This window comes from Notechis scutatus, chromosome 3 (assembly GCF_049901735.1).
Source record: "Notechis scutatus isolate UNSWTSFEM ecotype Mainland chromosome 3, rNotScu1.2, whole genome shotgun sequence".
Classification (NCBI taxonomy): domain Eukaryota; kingdom Metazoa; phylum Chordata; class Lepidosauria; order Squamata; family Elapidae; genus Notechis; species Notechis scutatus.
In genome coordinates this window covers 58,217,847-58,231,913 of record NC_142011.1, presented here as the reverse complement: position 1 = coordinate 58,231,913, position 14,067 = coordinate 58,217,847, and the positions used below count along the sequence as shown (strand labels likewise).

The 14,067-nt window shown below is 40.3% G+C and overlaps 1 protein-coding gene across 2 annotated transcripts in view; it reads right to left on the bottom strand.

Moving 5' to 3' along the window:
• The window catches only part of ZSWIM5 (zinc finger SWIM-type containing 5), a 144,630-nt gene that overhangs the window by 4,144 nt on the left and 126,419 nt on the right, over window positions 1–14,067 (bottom strand). For both annotated transcript variants that reach the window (XM_026665767.2, XM_087960179.1), the window contains exons 5-11: window positions 11,776–11,955; window positions 9,836–10,012; window positions 7,362–7,508; window positions 6,701–6,838; window positions 5,702–5,962; window positions 3,515–3,650; window positions 1,968–2,122 (exon numbers count right to left, since the gene is read on the bottom strand). In XM_026665767.2, coding sequence (XP_026521552.2) covers window positions 1,968–2,122; window positions 3,515–3,650; window positions 5,702–5,962; window positions 6,701–6,838; window positions 7,362–7,508; window positions 9,836–10,012; window positions 11,776–11,955 — 1,194 coding nt within the window. The remainder of the gene's footprint in view (window positions 1–1,967; window positions 2,123–3,514; window positions 3,651–5,701; window positions 5,963–6,700; window positions 6,839–7,361; window positions 7,509–9,835; window positions 10,013–11,775; window positions 11,956–14,067) is intronic.

Genomic DNA, 14,067 nt, shown 5'->3' with positions numbered 1-14,067 from the left:
TCCTGCTAGATAGAAATCAGTTTGAGGGCTCAAATATTACGGATTTCTTCTCAGATCCATCAGTGTCTTTCCAATTAACTTTTTTCAGCTCAAGCAACTATACCAAGGGATTCTATGACAAATCTCCATTTTGCCTGTTTCTAGAGCCAAGTAGAGAAATAAGCATAGATATAGCACAGAAATAAAAGGCTGTAACTCAATGTATATAATCTGCAATCTGAACTGCAATCATAAATTACCAGACAAAAATAAATACTAGCAATATATACTAGTTCACATTAGATTGCGTTATAAAAGTCAAAGTCAAGTTTCATTTTTAAATTTGCAACAGGCAAAACTTATTTTAAAAAATTCAATTCAACTACAGATAAAAATATTCTCTATTTGGAATAGGTCTGGAGCAAGGGTGGGATTCAACCGGCGTTACTACCGGTTTGGTGATTATGTTTTGTGTGCTTTGTGCACATGTGCGCCTGACGCGTGCTATGCGCGCGTGTAAATTAACCTTAGGCTGTGCCTCCCGGACAACTGAAAAGCACTGCATGTAAGTGCACAGTGTTTGAAAAGCCTCTTTTTCCCTGCTTTTTCAACCTCAGCTATGCCACGCAAAGCGCTGGTTTTGAAAAAGCAGGAAATAAAGGACAGGTAAGAGCCTGGGTGGGAGGGTGGGCCAAATAGCAGCAAACACACAACTGGTTCAGTGTCTGCTGCTCTTCAGAGCTACCGGCTCTATAGAACCGGGCAGAACCAGTAGCATCCCACTCCTGGTTTGGAGATGCCTTTGGTCTCTGAAACATAAAGCTTTAATTTCCTGGCCTTTTTGTTCACCACAAGTAGCTAAATGTCCATCTGTCTTGAAAACTAGACCATAAGATCAGAACCAAAACTGCTATCAAAAGTGGTTAGAGAGTAAAACATTGTCAAGGGTGTCATGCAGAAAGCAAAACAGTGGTGAGAGCCAGAAACCATTCAAAGGAAAATGAGACAAAGAGCAATTGGGTCCTACTATAGTTCAGCAAATCTGTAACCAATAAGCCTGATTTGCTCAGGTTTGTTTCAGAACTGTATTTCTCATAACATCTGGCACAGTTCAGGAAGAGAACCTGGGGCAGAAACTGATGAGCCCTGTGTAAGTGGGAATCCCATTAGATCTACAGTTCTTATACAGAAATCAAACAAAAGATAGTGTCTCAAAGCTTTCCTCAATAGTTAACTAGGAAAAATAATTGTCTGAAAAGAGGACACGAAGGAAGCAATTATATGTCACGCAGTGGTAGTTTGTCCCACTAGCCCATCATTCCAGTATTAGCAACCCTCCTATATGCAGCGAGAACCACAACTGCACTGCAATATATGGAATGGGAATCCTAGGAGTAACTCAACTTTGCTTTTTGGGAGTTTTGGATTTCTGGGACTCCCACTATCCAGTCAGGTAAGAATCCCTTCCCCCTAATATAGATGGTTGGGCTCACATCAACAAATGCAATTTGTCTTTGTGGATAAAGTGAGAAAGAATTATTTTGTCCAGGAGTTCCCCTCTTCCATACAGCCCAGCAGGAAATAGTCTCCAGCTTGCTGGTACTAATCATAAAGGCTGCACCGGAGTGTGCAATTGCTTTTATGAGTAGGCCCACTGTCTGCATACAGCAGATGTTTCCAGTTGCTCATGCACATTGGCATTTCTTTTCACTTCTCAGGCATCAAAAATGTCTCGGTGTCAGAACATTCTTGTACAGATTGGCAGAAATGCTCGAAAGATGAAACAGCTGCTGTATCCAACAATTTACTCAGAAATTCTCCTTCATTTTTAATGAAATGACTGTGCCTACTATTCTAGTAATCAACAGGGTCTGAATGACATGTACAAATTGACTTTCTATTAGATTTCTCTTGAAGACCAGCTGGTGAATATTTCACCTGGTTCTCTAGTGAACTATGTACAGTTATATTAGGAATCCTTCACCCACCTTTGGCTGCTGTCAGCATAGTGGAAGCAAGTTCACACTGTTGTGATTCCAAGTGCCCCAGAGTAAACCAACGGGGATACCTGCTAGGGACCACTGAAACAATGTGGTGAGGATGTGTGACATCACCTGAGGGGGTTGTCTCCAAAACAGGCAGCCTAGGAAGAACAAAGCCACAACATTAGGTCAATAGAAGGATACCTGCTGGTAATCATACGAAATACTCTCTGTATTGTCTTCTTGTGGCATGTGGAGCTCTCTCAAAGCGGTTTACAGAGTTAGCATATTGCCCCCAACAATCTGGGTCCTCATTTTACCCACCTAGGAAGGACGGATGGCTGAGTCAACCTTGAGCCTGGTGGGATTTGATCTGTCAAATTGCAGTAGGAGTAGCTTGCAGTACTGCACTCTAACCACTGCGCCACCGAGGCTCAGAATGATGTGGGAAATCTTTCAAAGACTTTCAGCAGCATATGGTTACAAAGTTGTTTCTGTTAGTTGTGAAGTCGTGTCCAACCCATCGCAACCCCATGGACAACATTCCTCCAGGCCTTCCTGTCCTCTACCATCTTCTGGAGTCTATTTAAGCTCACGCCTACTGCTTCAGTGACTCCATCCAGCCACCTCATTCTCTGTCGTCCCCTTCTTCTTTTGCTCTCAATCTTTCCCAGCATTAGGCTGTTCTCCAGTGAGTCCTTCCTTCTCATTAGGTGGCCAAAAGATTTGAGTTTCATGGTTACAAATTAGTCTTGAACAAGTTGGAAAGATCACTAGAGAACTAAGAATGGATTTAAATACTTGTAAAGAAAAATAAAATTTTAGACATACACATTTCTTATGGTTTATGTCAGAGCAAAACTTGATTTGCACTGCAGTTATCTGGTTCTCCTTAATGAAGGGGCTGCATGTGCAAGTTCTTGCTAGATATCTTATGCACTTATGCACTTTAGAGCTACTCGTTCACATGTTTATATAAAGAGTCCTCAAGTTATGATGATACTATAAACCTGGTGCAGACACATGAGTTTTCGCTTTGTGTCTCTAGCACTTAGTGACAGAGTTGCCAGTCCCAACAGTGGCCAATAAGTGAAGTCTTCCTGTTAAACTCTTGATTTTTATATTCTCTGTTATGAGCATATGACAGAAGCCATGTTCTACCACTGTTACTTGCAAGCATGGAGCTACTATAATTTCTATATTCTGTTTGAATAAAATGTAAATTCATTCTGTTTGAATAAAATCCTAAATTCAAATTCAAATAAAATGCAAATTCAAATATCAATCCTAGAGAATTGATACTTATCAATGAAATCGACCAACCATGCTTGTTAATCAGGAACTCCATTTTCACATACTTAAAAAAAGGATGAACATATGTGAACCTGCTTTCTTTAAAAATCTATTAAAAATGCTGCAAGAATTTTGCTATTGGGGAAAGTTGAGACGAATGTAAGATACGCCAGGCTTTGGGGGGAGGTGGGGGGAATCTATCACTGTTGTTTTCACTTGATTTTCTTAACAAAGGGGGGTAAAAAAATAGGGGTACCAACCTCATGGAGCGCAATGCCAGCTTGTAGGCCAGGTCAGCATCATGGGGCAGTAAGGCAGAAAAGAGGTACTTTGCAAAAGTGTGCATAGGTACACTTTCCCGGTGGATTACTTCTCCAAGGCCACTAAAAGGGCCACCTAGGCAAGAGCAGAAGCATATCAGTGTCTCTCCTTCAACCAACCCTATTTATTTATCAGATTTATGTCTTATCTTTTCATCAAGAGCTCAAGATGGCACATATAGTACTCCCTCCTCCAACTGTCCCATCACCAAACTAACCTCTATTGACCTCACCCCATTCCTAAGAGGTCTGTAAGGGGCGTGCATAAGCGCACAATCATGCCTACCATCCCTGTCCTACTGTCTCCAATTATTAGTTCCTATTTCTTGTATTTAAACTTATGTTTCTGTTGTATGGTAAGCTTTTGACAAAATAAATACATAAAATAAATAAATAAACCATCCTATGAGAGAGACTGGGCTCAGAGTATGTGATTGACAGTCAACCAGTGAACTACTGCAACTAAGCTTCGACTTGAACCAGGGTCTCTAATGTTATGATACAAATGGTTTGGAGATATTCCTCTTCTCACCATCAAACTGAAAATCAGGTCCTCCTATTCATTTTTCTGATAAGTTCAACTCAGACATTGTGATTAGAAAGGCAGAGCTTGTCTTCTTCCCCTTCCATCCCTATGGCAATGGCCAAGTTATCCATTAATTCCACTTTTCAAAGGAAACCGCAGCACATGAATACACAGGTTTTAGAGCCCACAGTGGAATGGGGAGGGATAAGCAGCATTTTTAAAGCAGCACAGGCATTGACATGGATTCTACATTCAGCTGCCAGAGTTCTCTAGACAAGAAGCTACATTAATCACTGCAAAGGGCTTCTGTTTCACTAAAGAAAAAAAGCAAATAAGCAGGGGATCAGGAAACGTATACGTAAAAATTTCACATTAAAAAAAAATATTTGTGTAGCACTTCTAATGCTCAGAGATCCAGGACACTGGATCTAACTATCCTCACTCATCAAGATCAATAGACAAATCAATAGAGCCAGATCGATTCCCAGGGAGGACATATTAAAAGACAGATCACAGAAATAGAACAATAGAATACAATTGGTTGTCACCTACAGCTCACAGCTCAAACCACTCAGATGTGTTATTAATAATCTACAGCTCATTCTGGGCAATGATACTGAATTGTCTCAAGCTATACTTGCATGCAGCCACTCAACCTGAATTAGAGTCTCACATTCAACGAGAGATAACATGGGAACTGGCCCCTGCAACAATCCCAGAGGTCGACTTTGCCCTCACATCTATGCCAACAGCACTGTCACACGCCCCAACAAATACATACAAAAGATTAGAGGGCTTTCATATGCTTTTCTTCATATGCCAGATGCCCTTCTTAATGCTACATAGGACAAATGGGACAAACTTTGTGCAAAAGAATTTATGTGTGTCAAGACACAAAACAAGGACAAGGTAATATCAAAATATCAAGACTCAAAATAAGGACAAAGTAATATCAAAACACCGCAACTTGCCAGGGTACATCACTGCAGATCGCAAAAGGGCTGTTACGGCAAAGCTGGACTTTTAACAGCACCATCAAGCAAAGGCAATATCAGAATGTCTCATCAAACTCAATGGTTTTCTAACACATTACTATTGCTCATTAATAAGGTTCTTCAATCTGTTTTACATACAACTTGCACAGCTATCCTGTCTTCCCCTCCACCCATGCTTCCCTCACTCCAATTCTACCTACATAAATATAGCCATTCTGCGCATCTAATGAAGTGAGTTGCAACTTTCAAAAGTTTGTGTCTCTCAATAAAACTGGTTCATCAGAAAAAGAGTTACCAGCCTCCTCCTGACCATCAAAGACTAAAACAATTCTCTTCCTAAAATCTCTTAACACTGTGTAGTCTGTTTTATCTCATCCTGATATTCCCAACCTCTTTTTCAATGCATATCACTACCAAATTCTTCTATTCAAAAATATTTTGATACCATTATCTCATTGGCATATGCCATTGTGAAAACAAGGGACACTGACCGGGTTTCCAATATGGAATTTACTAAAGTGAATCTAATTTTTTCCCCCTGGATTGTGGACACACAGCTTTGTTTCTCATGAGTGACTGGCCGCAGTAGCATCTCAGTTCTCTCACCTTCCAGAAGCAGAATGCACTGCTTGCGTAGGGTCTGCACCAACACAGCATCAAGCTCCAGCTCTTGCAGGCAGGCAATAATCTGTTCCTCATTACGCCACACTTTGTCTTGCGCGTAAAGGCCTTCTGGCATCACCCGTTGTTGCCCCATCCCCATCAGTGCCACTTCCAAAGCCAGAGATAGGTAGGATTCCCCACTCTCAGGGCAATTGTTGGCCGCAGGCACATGCTGATACACTGGAGGCTTTGACTCACCAGCATCTGATGGCCAAGAAAAGAATGAACAGGACAGGTGGATCAGACTCCAGATAGTAATTATAATTTCTTCTCATGCCTTCCAAGATACACAATCGGGTTGGCTCTATTAATGCTACTGGTCCAAACGATCCACTCTCACTGCACAACACAGTGGCTGTTTTTGCTGCAGCTCATGTGTTCAATTATGCTGGTGCAGCTGGGCTGAACTACACAGCTTCATTAATTCCATCCCACACCTTGTGAAGTACACTGCATAGGAATCATAAGGAGCATTACACAAACCTTTCGACTATGAACGAATTAAAAGAGCGAAACACTGCCTACTCTGTTACTTAGCTGGGATATTTTCTGAAACGGATTTTTGCATTTTTCACAGAAAGAACTTCGTTTGATATCCATTCCTGGGGAATATCCTGTGCTTAGCAGGAGAAGTCAACCATGCCAAGTGCAGATGCCAAAGAGCAAAACATAAAAGATGTCATATTATTTATCAGCTAGAGCTAAAGAGCTACATGACAAAAATCTAAGGGACTATTGGAAGGCTGCATCTTCTCTCTCACAGGAACATTTCAATTGAAAATTATGAGCTGGGTTTTTCATATTTAGTCATATACATACAGCTTTTAGACAAAAAAAAAAAGGTATTCAATAACAACAGGAATCTGGATGGCTCCAAACTGAACATAGGGAAAAAGCTGGCTTGAATTCAAAATTTGCAATCTGAAGTTCTCATTCTCATACCTGAAATATCAAGGCTGTTTTCATCCTCTATTCGACATGCTTCTGTCAAAGTGAGAAATAAGCAGCCAATCGGATTGAGAGGATGCCCTACCCAGCTTTCCAGGTTTGTGATAGTGGTGGCTCCTCTTTGCAATAGTTCTAGAAGACAGCACAAAACAAGGAAAATCCCAGAGTAAGGTCACAGGGGGAATCCTCTTTGGCTTCATCTTCCAAGCCACAATGCTCAAAACTATCCCTCAAAACTTGCGATAGGTAATAGGGATTCCTTTCAATTTGTTGTATTTATTCTCTGTTCTTCCATTTTGACAAGGTTGTTCCAACAAGTTTTGGCTTCAGATTCTGAAGCTTCAGATTCTGAAGTACTGTAAATTCCATGCATTCTGTGTTTACAAAAAGACCAATGGCCAACTCAGTCCAATAGCATCCATTTAAGCAAGTATCCTTTATATGGGCAACACTAATTTCAAATGGACGGTCATTCTTTAAAAGATACTTGCAAAAATAATTGCCCTATGGCTAAAATTTGTTTGGAAAGATCAGAGTGGCAACCCTAGGGATCTCTTATGTTCCAAACAGCATAAAAATAATGTATCAAGAAATCCAAATTAACCTTCATAAAGTTGGATTGGTACCAAAGTCACAAACACAAGCTAATTCATACCTTTCTTCTGATGTTTGTATATCTCCAGCTGCCTCTGTTGTTGCAGTCTCAGAGTATTGATTATAGCCACAGTTAGACGGAGAGCCTCCTTGGGGTAGCCATGGGATCGTAGGGCATCAACCCGGGCGCAAGCAGTTGGGACATGTTCTGTGGCATCATGTAAGGATAGAAGGTAATTAAGCCTCAATTAGAGACAAATAAATTATACAGGCAGTCTAAGGCTAACCTTTATTTATATATTCTGTTCTGTTGCATCCCCCCCATTTAATGATGGCTAACATGCAAAAATAGGCCTTTTGATGCTCGCTTAGTTTTCTCTTTGCCTTTTTCATAGTGCAGCATTGAATGTGTGTAAGATGCAGCTCATGTACTGTATTTCAGTTCTTGTATCTGCCAAACCATTATTATCCTAACCTTGTATTTTTTAATAAAGCCAAATAAAACCCATAGTGGTATAATATTCATCCAGGAAACAGATTTTTCAACTCCTTCCTTTCAAAAGACAACCCACATACACAGACGTAATATTTTCCCTGATTATAATATATAATATTAAATAAAAATATTAAAAGATTCCCCTTTCAGAAAAAGAAGGCAAATGAGGGAACAATTGTATCCTAGCATAGCCTTTTTCTCCTAACATTCTAATTTTATTGAAAAAGAAAATTGCCTTTGTATGTTTTGAACCTCCCCTAGTCCCCTAGTCTTACATTACTACATTTTTCAAACTGAGCCACAGTTACAATTCTATCCTTCAAATCTCCTATTTACACAAAGCCCTTATGATGTATCTTCTATTTTTTTATAACTTCTGCTCAACCTCTAGAATACCTCTCTGGAAGGGATTTTGTATCACGTGTATGTTCTATGCTATTCCTGATAGTATTATTACCAGAGAACAACATGTCCTGTGGCAACACAACTGCGTGGCCTAGAAATTCATCTGTTCTTGATTATTGTTCCCCCCATCCCCCACCCCAAAGTGACAGTGACTAGGAGAGGAACAGATGACACAGACTGGTTGGAAAGCTGAAAAGAACTTCTTCCTCTCTAAATGTCCCTGTCATGGGGAATGCATGCATACATGCATGCAGAAAGTCATAGGAGTGGACAATCTGTGAAGAAAATATTTTTGTAAGGTATCTCAGGATCTTTCATGACAGATGCATCCCTTTCCCTTGCTTTCCTCCAAATCCTCAGCTGATTTGCTCCATGTTTTTAGGGCTCCTTTCAAAAATGTTTGTTCCTATTCTATGTACAGTACACACACCTTTTTAAAATTATATCATTCAGATGTTGCTGGCAAATCAAAAACAAATCCTCAGTGCTCTCAATTTCCTCCAGGGGGAGCTCCAAGAAAAAGAAGCAAGAGGATTGGACAATGCATTTCAGTTATGTCTTTGACAAATGCAATTGAGGATTGAGGAGAAGGAGGAAGATGCAGAAATGGCTAAAAAGTTTTGTCACCTGACCAAGGTCCCATGCACTGGCTGCTATGTCCTTGAATTTCTATATTCTGTGTTACATAGGTCTTACTTTCCTAATGAAGCTATAAAGAGGTGGATCTGTTATGTTACGATATGGGATTAATTTAGCACGGTAAGCTTCATTGAACTAGAATAGATGAAAAGCCTATTACAGTCTTACTGTACAATCATTATATAACTTCAATGTTTGGCTACAGATTTCAATTTTAATGCCTTTCATTTAATTTCAATTTGTTATTTTGTTATTAGTAGAATTTCTGGTCTAGTTACCAGTGCACTATTGCATTTAATTACAACATCAGCAAACTCTTTCCATACTAAATTAGGAGTGTCTCAACACACAGTATCCCAATATAGAGCAAGGAAAAATGGGGCTACCTTTGCTCCAAAGGCTAAGTATTGAGTATTGCAAGTGACTACGTGCCAGGCTTCTCAAATTCTGGAAAGTAAGCCTGCCCCCGAAAAATGGCTGTCTGGTGTCCGCGGCCTCCTCTTCACTACAGAGGGCCGCAAACGGCCCCACGGCCCTCTACAGGCTGCTCCGGACCATTGGAGCAGCTTTCAGCTGTTACACTGCTCCGAAAAACAGCTGAGAAGCTGAGCAGCGTATATTTGAATATAAAGCTGTTTTGAGGCTTTCCCCCCCCTTTGAACGTAGTAAGGCTGCCTTTGGAGAAAAAAATTCCAAAGGCAGGAGAGGCAGTGACTTGCGTCCGTCCTGGCTGAGGACTGAGTCAAAAGCTGAGAGGAGCTACCCAGAGTGGGCGGAGCTAGGCTAATAAGCCTTTTAGACAGACTTAGTCTAAGCAGCTAGGACAAGAGCAACACCCACTCCTGATCTGTTGCAGCCTTACAAGGGAGAACGGGACAGCACTCACAAATGCAAGAATATTATTCTGTCCTAGAGAGATCAGCTTCTTCTTTGATAAATATTCTAAAAACAAAACAAAATAAAACTGCGCAGCAACCAAGAACCAGGAAGCTTACCCAGCCACAATGGTTGTCCTTGTGAGTTGAAAAGAAGGCCCTCACCCTCCCTGGGGTAAGACGGAGAAATGTAGAAATCACTGCTGATTATTCGCTGGAGGTGACTGTCCTGCCAGTGGAGATCACAGCCTTCAATGGCACGAGTGAATACTGTGCGACGTGGCCTTGTTAAAGAGCCTATAAGGAAAAGAACAGGTAAGAACATAAAAACCCTGCTGGATCCAACATGGCATCGATTCTCACAGGGGACAATCAATTGTACAAGGAAGCCAACTAGTCTTCCAGCAGATAGCCATTGAAAGCAGTCCCTCATCCATCAAAGTAATCAGATAGAACATCCAAATACAGAGTGGTCTTCCCAAACTATTCCCCCTGCTTGGGGCAACCCATTGGTCACAATGGACCCGTTTACAACCAAACTGCTCACGTGCATTAAAACTGAACATCGGGCAAGGAAAGTACAACTCAATCCCTGACAGAAGGGCTAGGAAGAGTTCTAAGTAGTGTTACTGACCAAATGCTACATACTTTTACATACTAGCACAGGACCTCTATGCTCTGCTATGCTGTGCTATTCACACCATTTTTAATCTGCTTTTTGGCATTAAAAAAAACCAGACTCAGAGGATATCAAAATCTTTGTATAACATTCCAGGTCTACTGTCATCCTAAGAAGTCTATTAGCAGCATTTTTTTGCCATTTACAATATAAGATCAGGGCAAGAACACTGTTGCTATGAGTGCTATGTTGAAAATATCTCTCCCAATATGAACATTGGGAAGCAAAGACTTGGAAACTTTGCACACAGAGATTGGGAAATGTAACCCCTGATGTATTATATATTAAGTAATATGAGCCCATTTTTATGCATTCAGCTTGCACAGAGTTCAAGGCTGGACAGGAATTGTTTGAGACTGCAAAGCATTCAAATGATGTTTTTGCTGAGTATTGTTAGCAAAATTGTTATAACAGAATATTGTTATAAAATCCAGGTATACAAATTGTAGTATTTCCAGCACAAAACAGCATGGGGAAATAATTGAGGAAACAAATAAAGCTGACCAATTCTTTTCTAAACTGGATAATTTCCAGTTAACGTTACAACAACAACAACCAACGAACAACCTACATCGGGGTTCATCCATTGCCTGGTGCTAATAACTGAGCAAGAATACAAGGAGGGAATTAAAGAGAAAATCAGGAACAGAGGAAGAGACAGAGAGAAAGAGGCCACTAAAATATCCCAGTATGAAGGCAGGAGCTAGGAAGAAGACAAGATTTATAGAGCTCTGACAATCTGAATCAAAACCATTTTACTTCAATTGGGAAATTTTAATAAGAACTAGGCAACCTGTGCCTCACTGGGTCATCATTTCAAAAAATAATCCCTTACACCTAAACAGAGAAACAGAATGACCCCTGGCCAGCAAAAAAATAGTGAGAAGGGACAGCGATAGCCAACTTCCCCACTGACTTTTCTTGTAGAAAGCTGGCAAGGAGTGTTGCAAATGATGATCACATCATTGCAGCTGTCTGTGGCAGCGCAGCAGCATTGAAGCAGCCACAATTTTGCCAACTTTGTCAAATTTTCCCCACAAGAGTCACAGGTCCTGAATTCTGTAAATTAGCCAATTTGAGGTAGATTGATTTAAAAATTGTTGCTCTATGATGCCCCATTTCACCCAATTGAAGGTTACAAACAATCAAACAGACACAAGAGTTTTAGTAGTATATAGATTAATATTATGCCTAACATGTAATATCAGGCAACATTCTTTTGTTCATTGACCTACCAGCTGAAATGCAGAACAGTCCTATGCCATGAACTGGATTTCTATTAACCCATAACTGGGATCTTGTAAGATTATTTTTAGCTATATATGGAATCTAAAGAAAGATGTTACATTATAAACAGTGAAACTATCTCTGCCACACTTACTTTGCCTGTGACTAGAGCTCTGAGTAAGTGCACTAGTGATGTTGGGAAGTTCATTGCTGTAGTTTCCATCTTCCAGTGGACAAACATCCATGTCACCCCACTTCCGGAGCTGTCGCAGCCAGCATGCCTTTTCTTCTAGCGTGCAGTGTGGATTTAATACAACGCACACCCATAGGGCCCCTGTAAGAGCAAGCCAAGTGCTGAAATGTATTTTTGTAGTTGAGCAGGCAACAAGAGTCGTCCCCCCCCCCATAGGTTCCTTGCTTTGAAGAGTTTGGAAATGTTTACATCTTGTTTCAGGGAATTGCACTGAGCCCAGAGGGAGAATTTATAAAAGAAACTAGCTAACTAACTCAAGAACACATCTTCCATAAATCAGCTTAATTGTATCCCTCAGAGCTTAAAATGGAGAGGCAATGTGAATCCAAGATTATTCCTGTCTGCCAGGATATACCAACTGTTTGAACTGTACTTCAAAGGCTGCTTAAATGTATGCCAGCAAGTCCCAATGTTGGAAACCCCACGATAGCCTGATTTCTATACTGCGCATTTAGTCCATTTTAGAAAAGCAGTAGGCAAGTGGCATTTGCCCCATAATCAGCAGAACAGTATAATTACTGCTCCCAGTACTGTAGTTCAAATCTGCAGGTCCGTTAATGCTGTACATCTAAGAATATATTATATATTATTATTTGGCAAAAGAATCTGAAATTAAGCAAAGACTAAAGGAACAGTTGCTTTGCAATTGAGTTTCACTTCTGATGACTTTGTGGCCAAGAATACATATAGTTTTCTTGGCAACCATATGGGAAAATGTTTTATTCCACAACTATTTTTTCAGTTTCAACCCTTGCATTTTCTAATGATCTCCTATCCCAACCGGCTCAACGCTTACTTTTTCAGGCCAGCTGAGGTCAATTATATGCTGATGAGGGATACAGATATAAAACCAAAAAACCCACTCTTAACTCTGGATGGTTTTTTAGAGTTTTAAAAGAAATTATGTGTTTTATGTATATCACATGATTTGTGGCTACCTTTATTTTTATATGCTGTACTTAATGACATACTTCATATTTTGCAACTATCTCTAAAAATACTTTTCCTCTTCCTGTGAGCAATCATCTCACATTTTATTAATTACTCCATTTGATTAAAAAAAATTCAGAAATTTTGAGACACATAAGGATACAGTAAATGCAGATATATGCTTAAGTATTCTAATAACGGAGTGTGCAGATTTGTGTATAACTGGAAAACTTGTACAAAGAGCTATAAGAAAAGGTTTTCTATACCCAGCAAATTAAAACTCTCAGGATGCGCACTTTAAGCAGGTTTCACACCTCTTAGAACTGGAATTGGCTAGGGCTCCTCCTAAACCTGAATCAATTTAATTCAAAGTCAGGGATTATAGGACTTTATGCTTTGCAATTCACCGAGATGAATGTTCACCAATTACGTGCTTATATTGGCTTAACGGGAGTCTATAAATTTGTTGTACTTGGTATCTGTGACAGAATTGTGCAAATATTATCTTTAGAATGGGACTTTAAATTAAAACAAACAAATAAATTAGACTTAATGGTCAGCCTTTTTATTATTTAATCTTTCTATATCTATCTTTCTATCTCTTTCCCTTTCCAGCTTTTCCATATACTTCTAAGGACATTTTCACATGAGATGCTCCATTTTAAACCATCACTTAGAAATCTATGACCCCCATGTCACCAGTTGCATTTGACAGCCAAGCAGATTTGTTTCTGGTTCAGTTGTGGCAGGGGCGTCAAACTCGATTTCATTGAGGGCCACATCAGGGTTGTGTTTGACCTCAGAGGGCCAGGGTGGGGAGGAGGTTGTAGGGTGTGGCCAGGGTGGGCATTGCCAAGGGGCGTGACACAGGACTGCACCTCCGCACACATGGCTTTATACACTTATAAAAATAGAGACGCGTGTGTTTCTGTGATTTTGTTTATTTAATGCATACTTGATCTACTTGATCACCCTATGAAAGAAGACCAGATCAAGAAACTGACTTCATAGGAAGACTAGAACCATAAATTATTGACGTAGCCTATAGTAGCAGAATCCTGCAAGCCTGAAAGATAAAATATTTTATTTTTCCTTCCTTTTATAACCTTCTGAGTCAAGGACGGCCTCCAGCAGCACTCTGGAAGCCAAAAGGCCCCATTTTTTGGTCTCACAGGCACCACTGGCCAGTCCTTAGTTATTTCCAGGCCGGCCTTGCGGGCCAGATCTAAGCACCTTGTGGGCTATATCCAGCCCGTGAGCCTT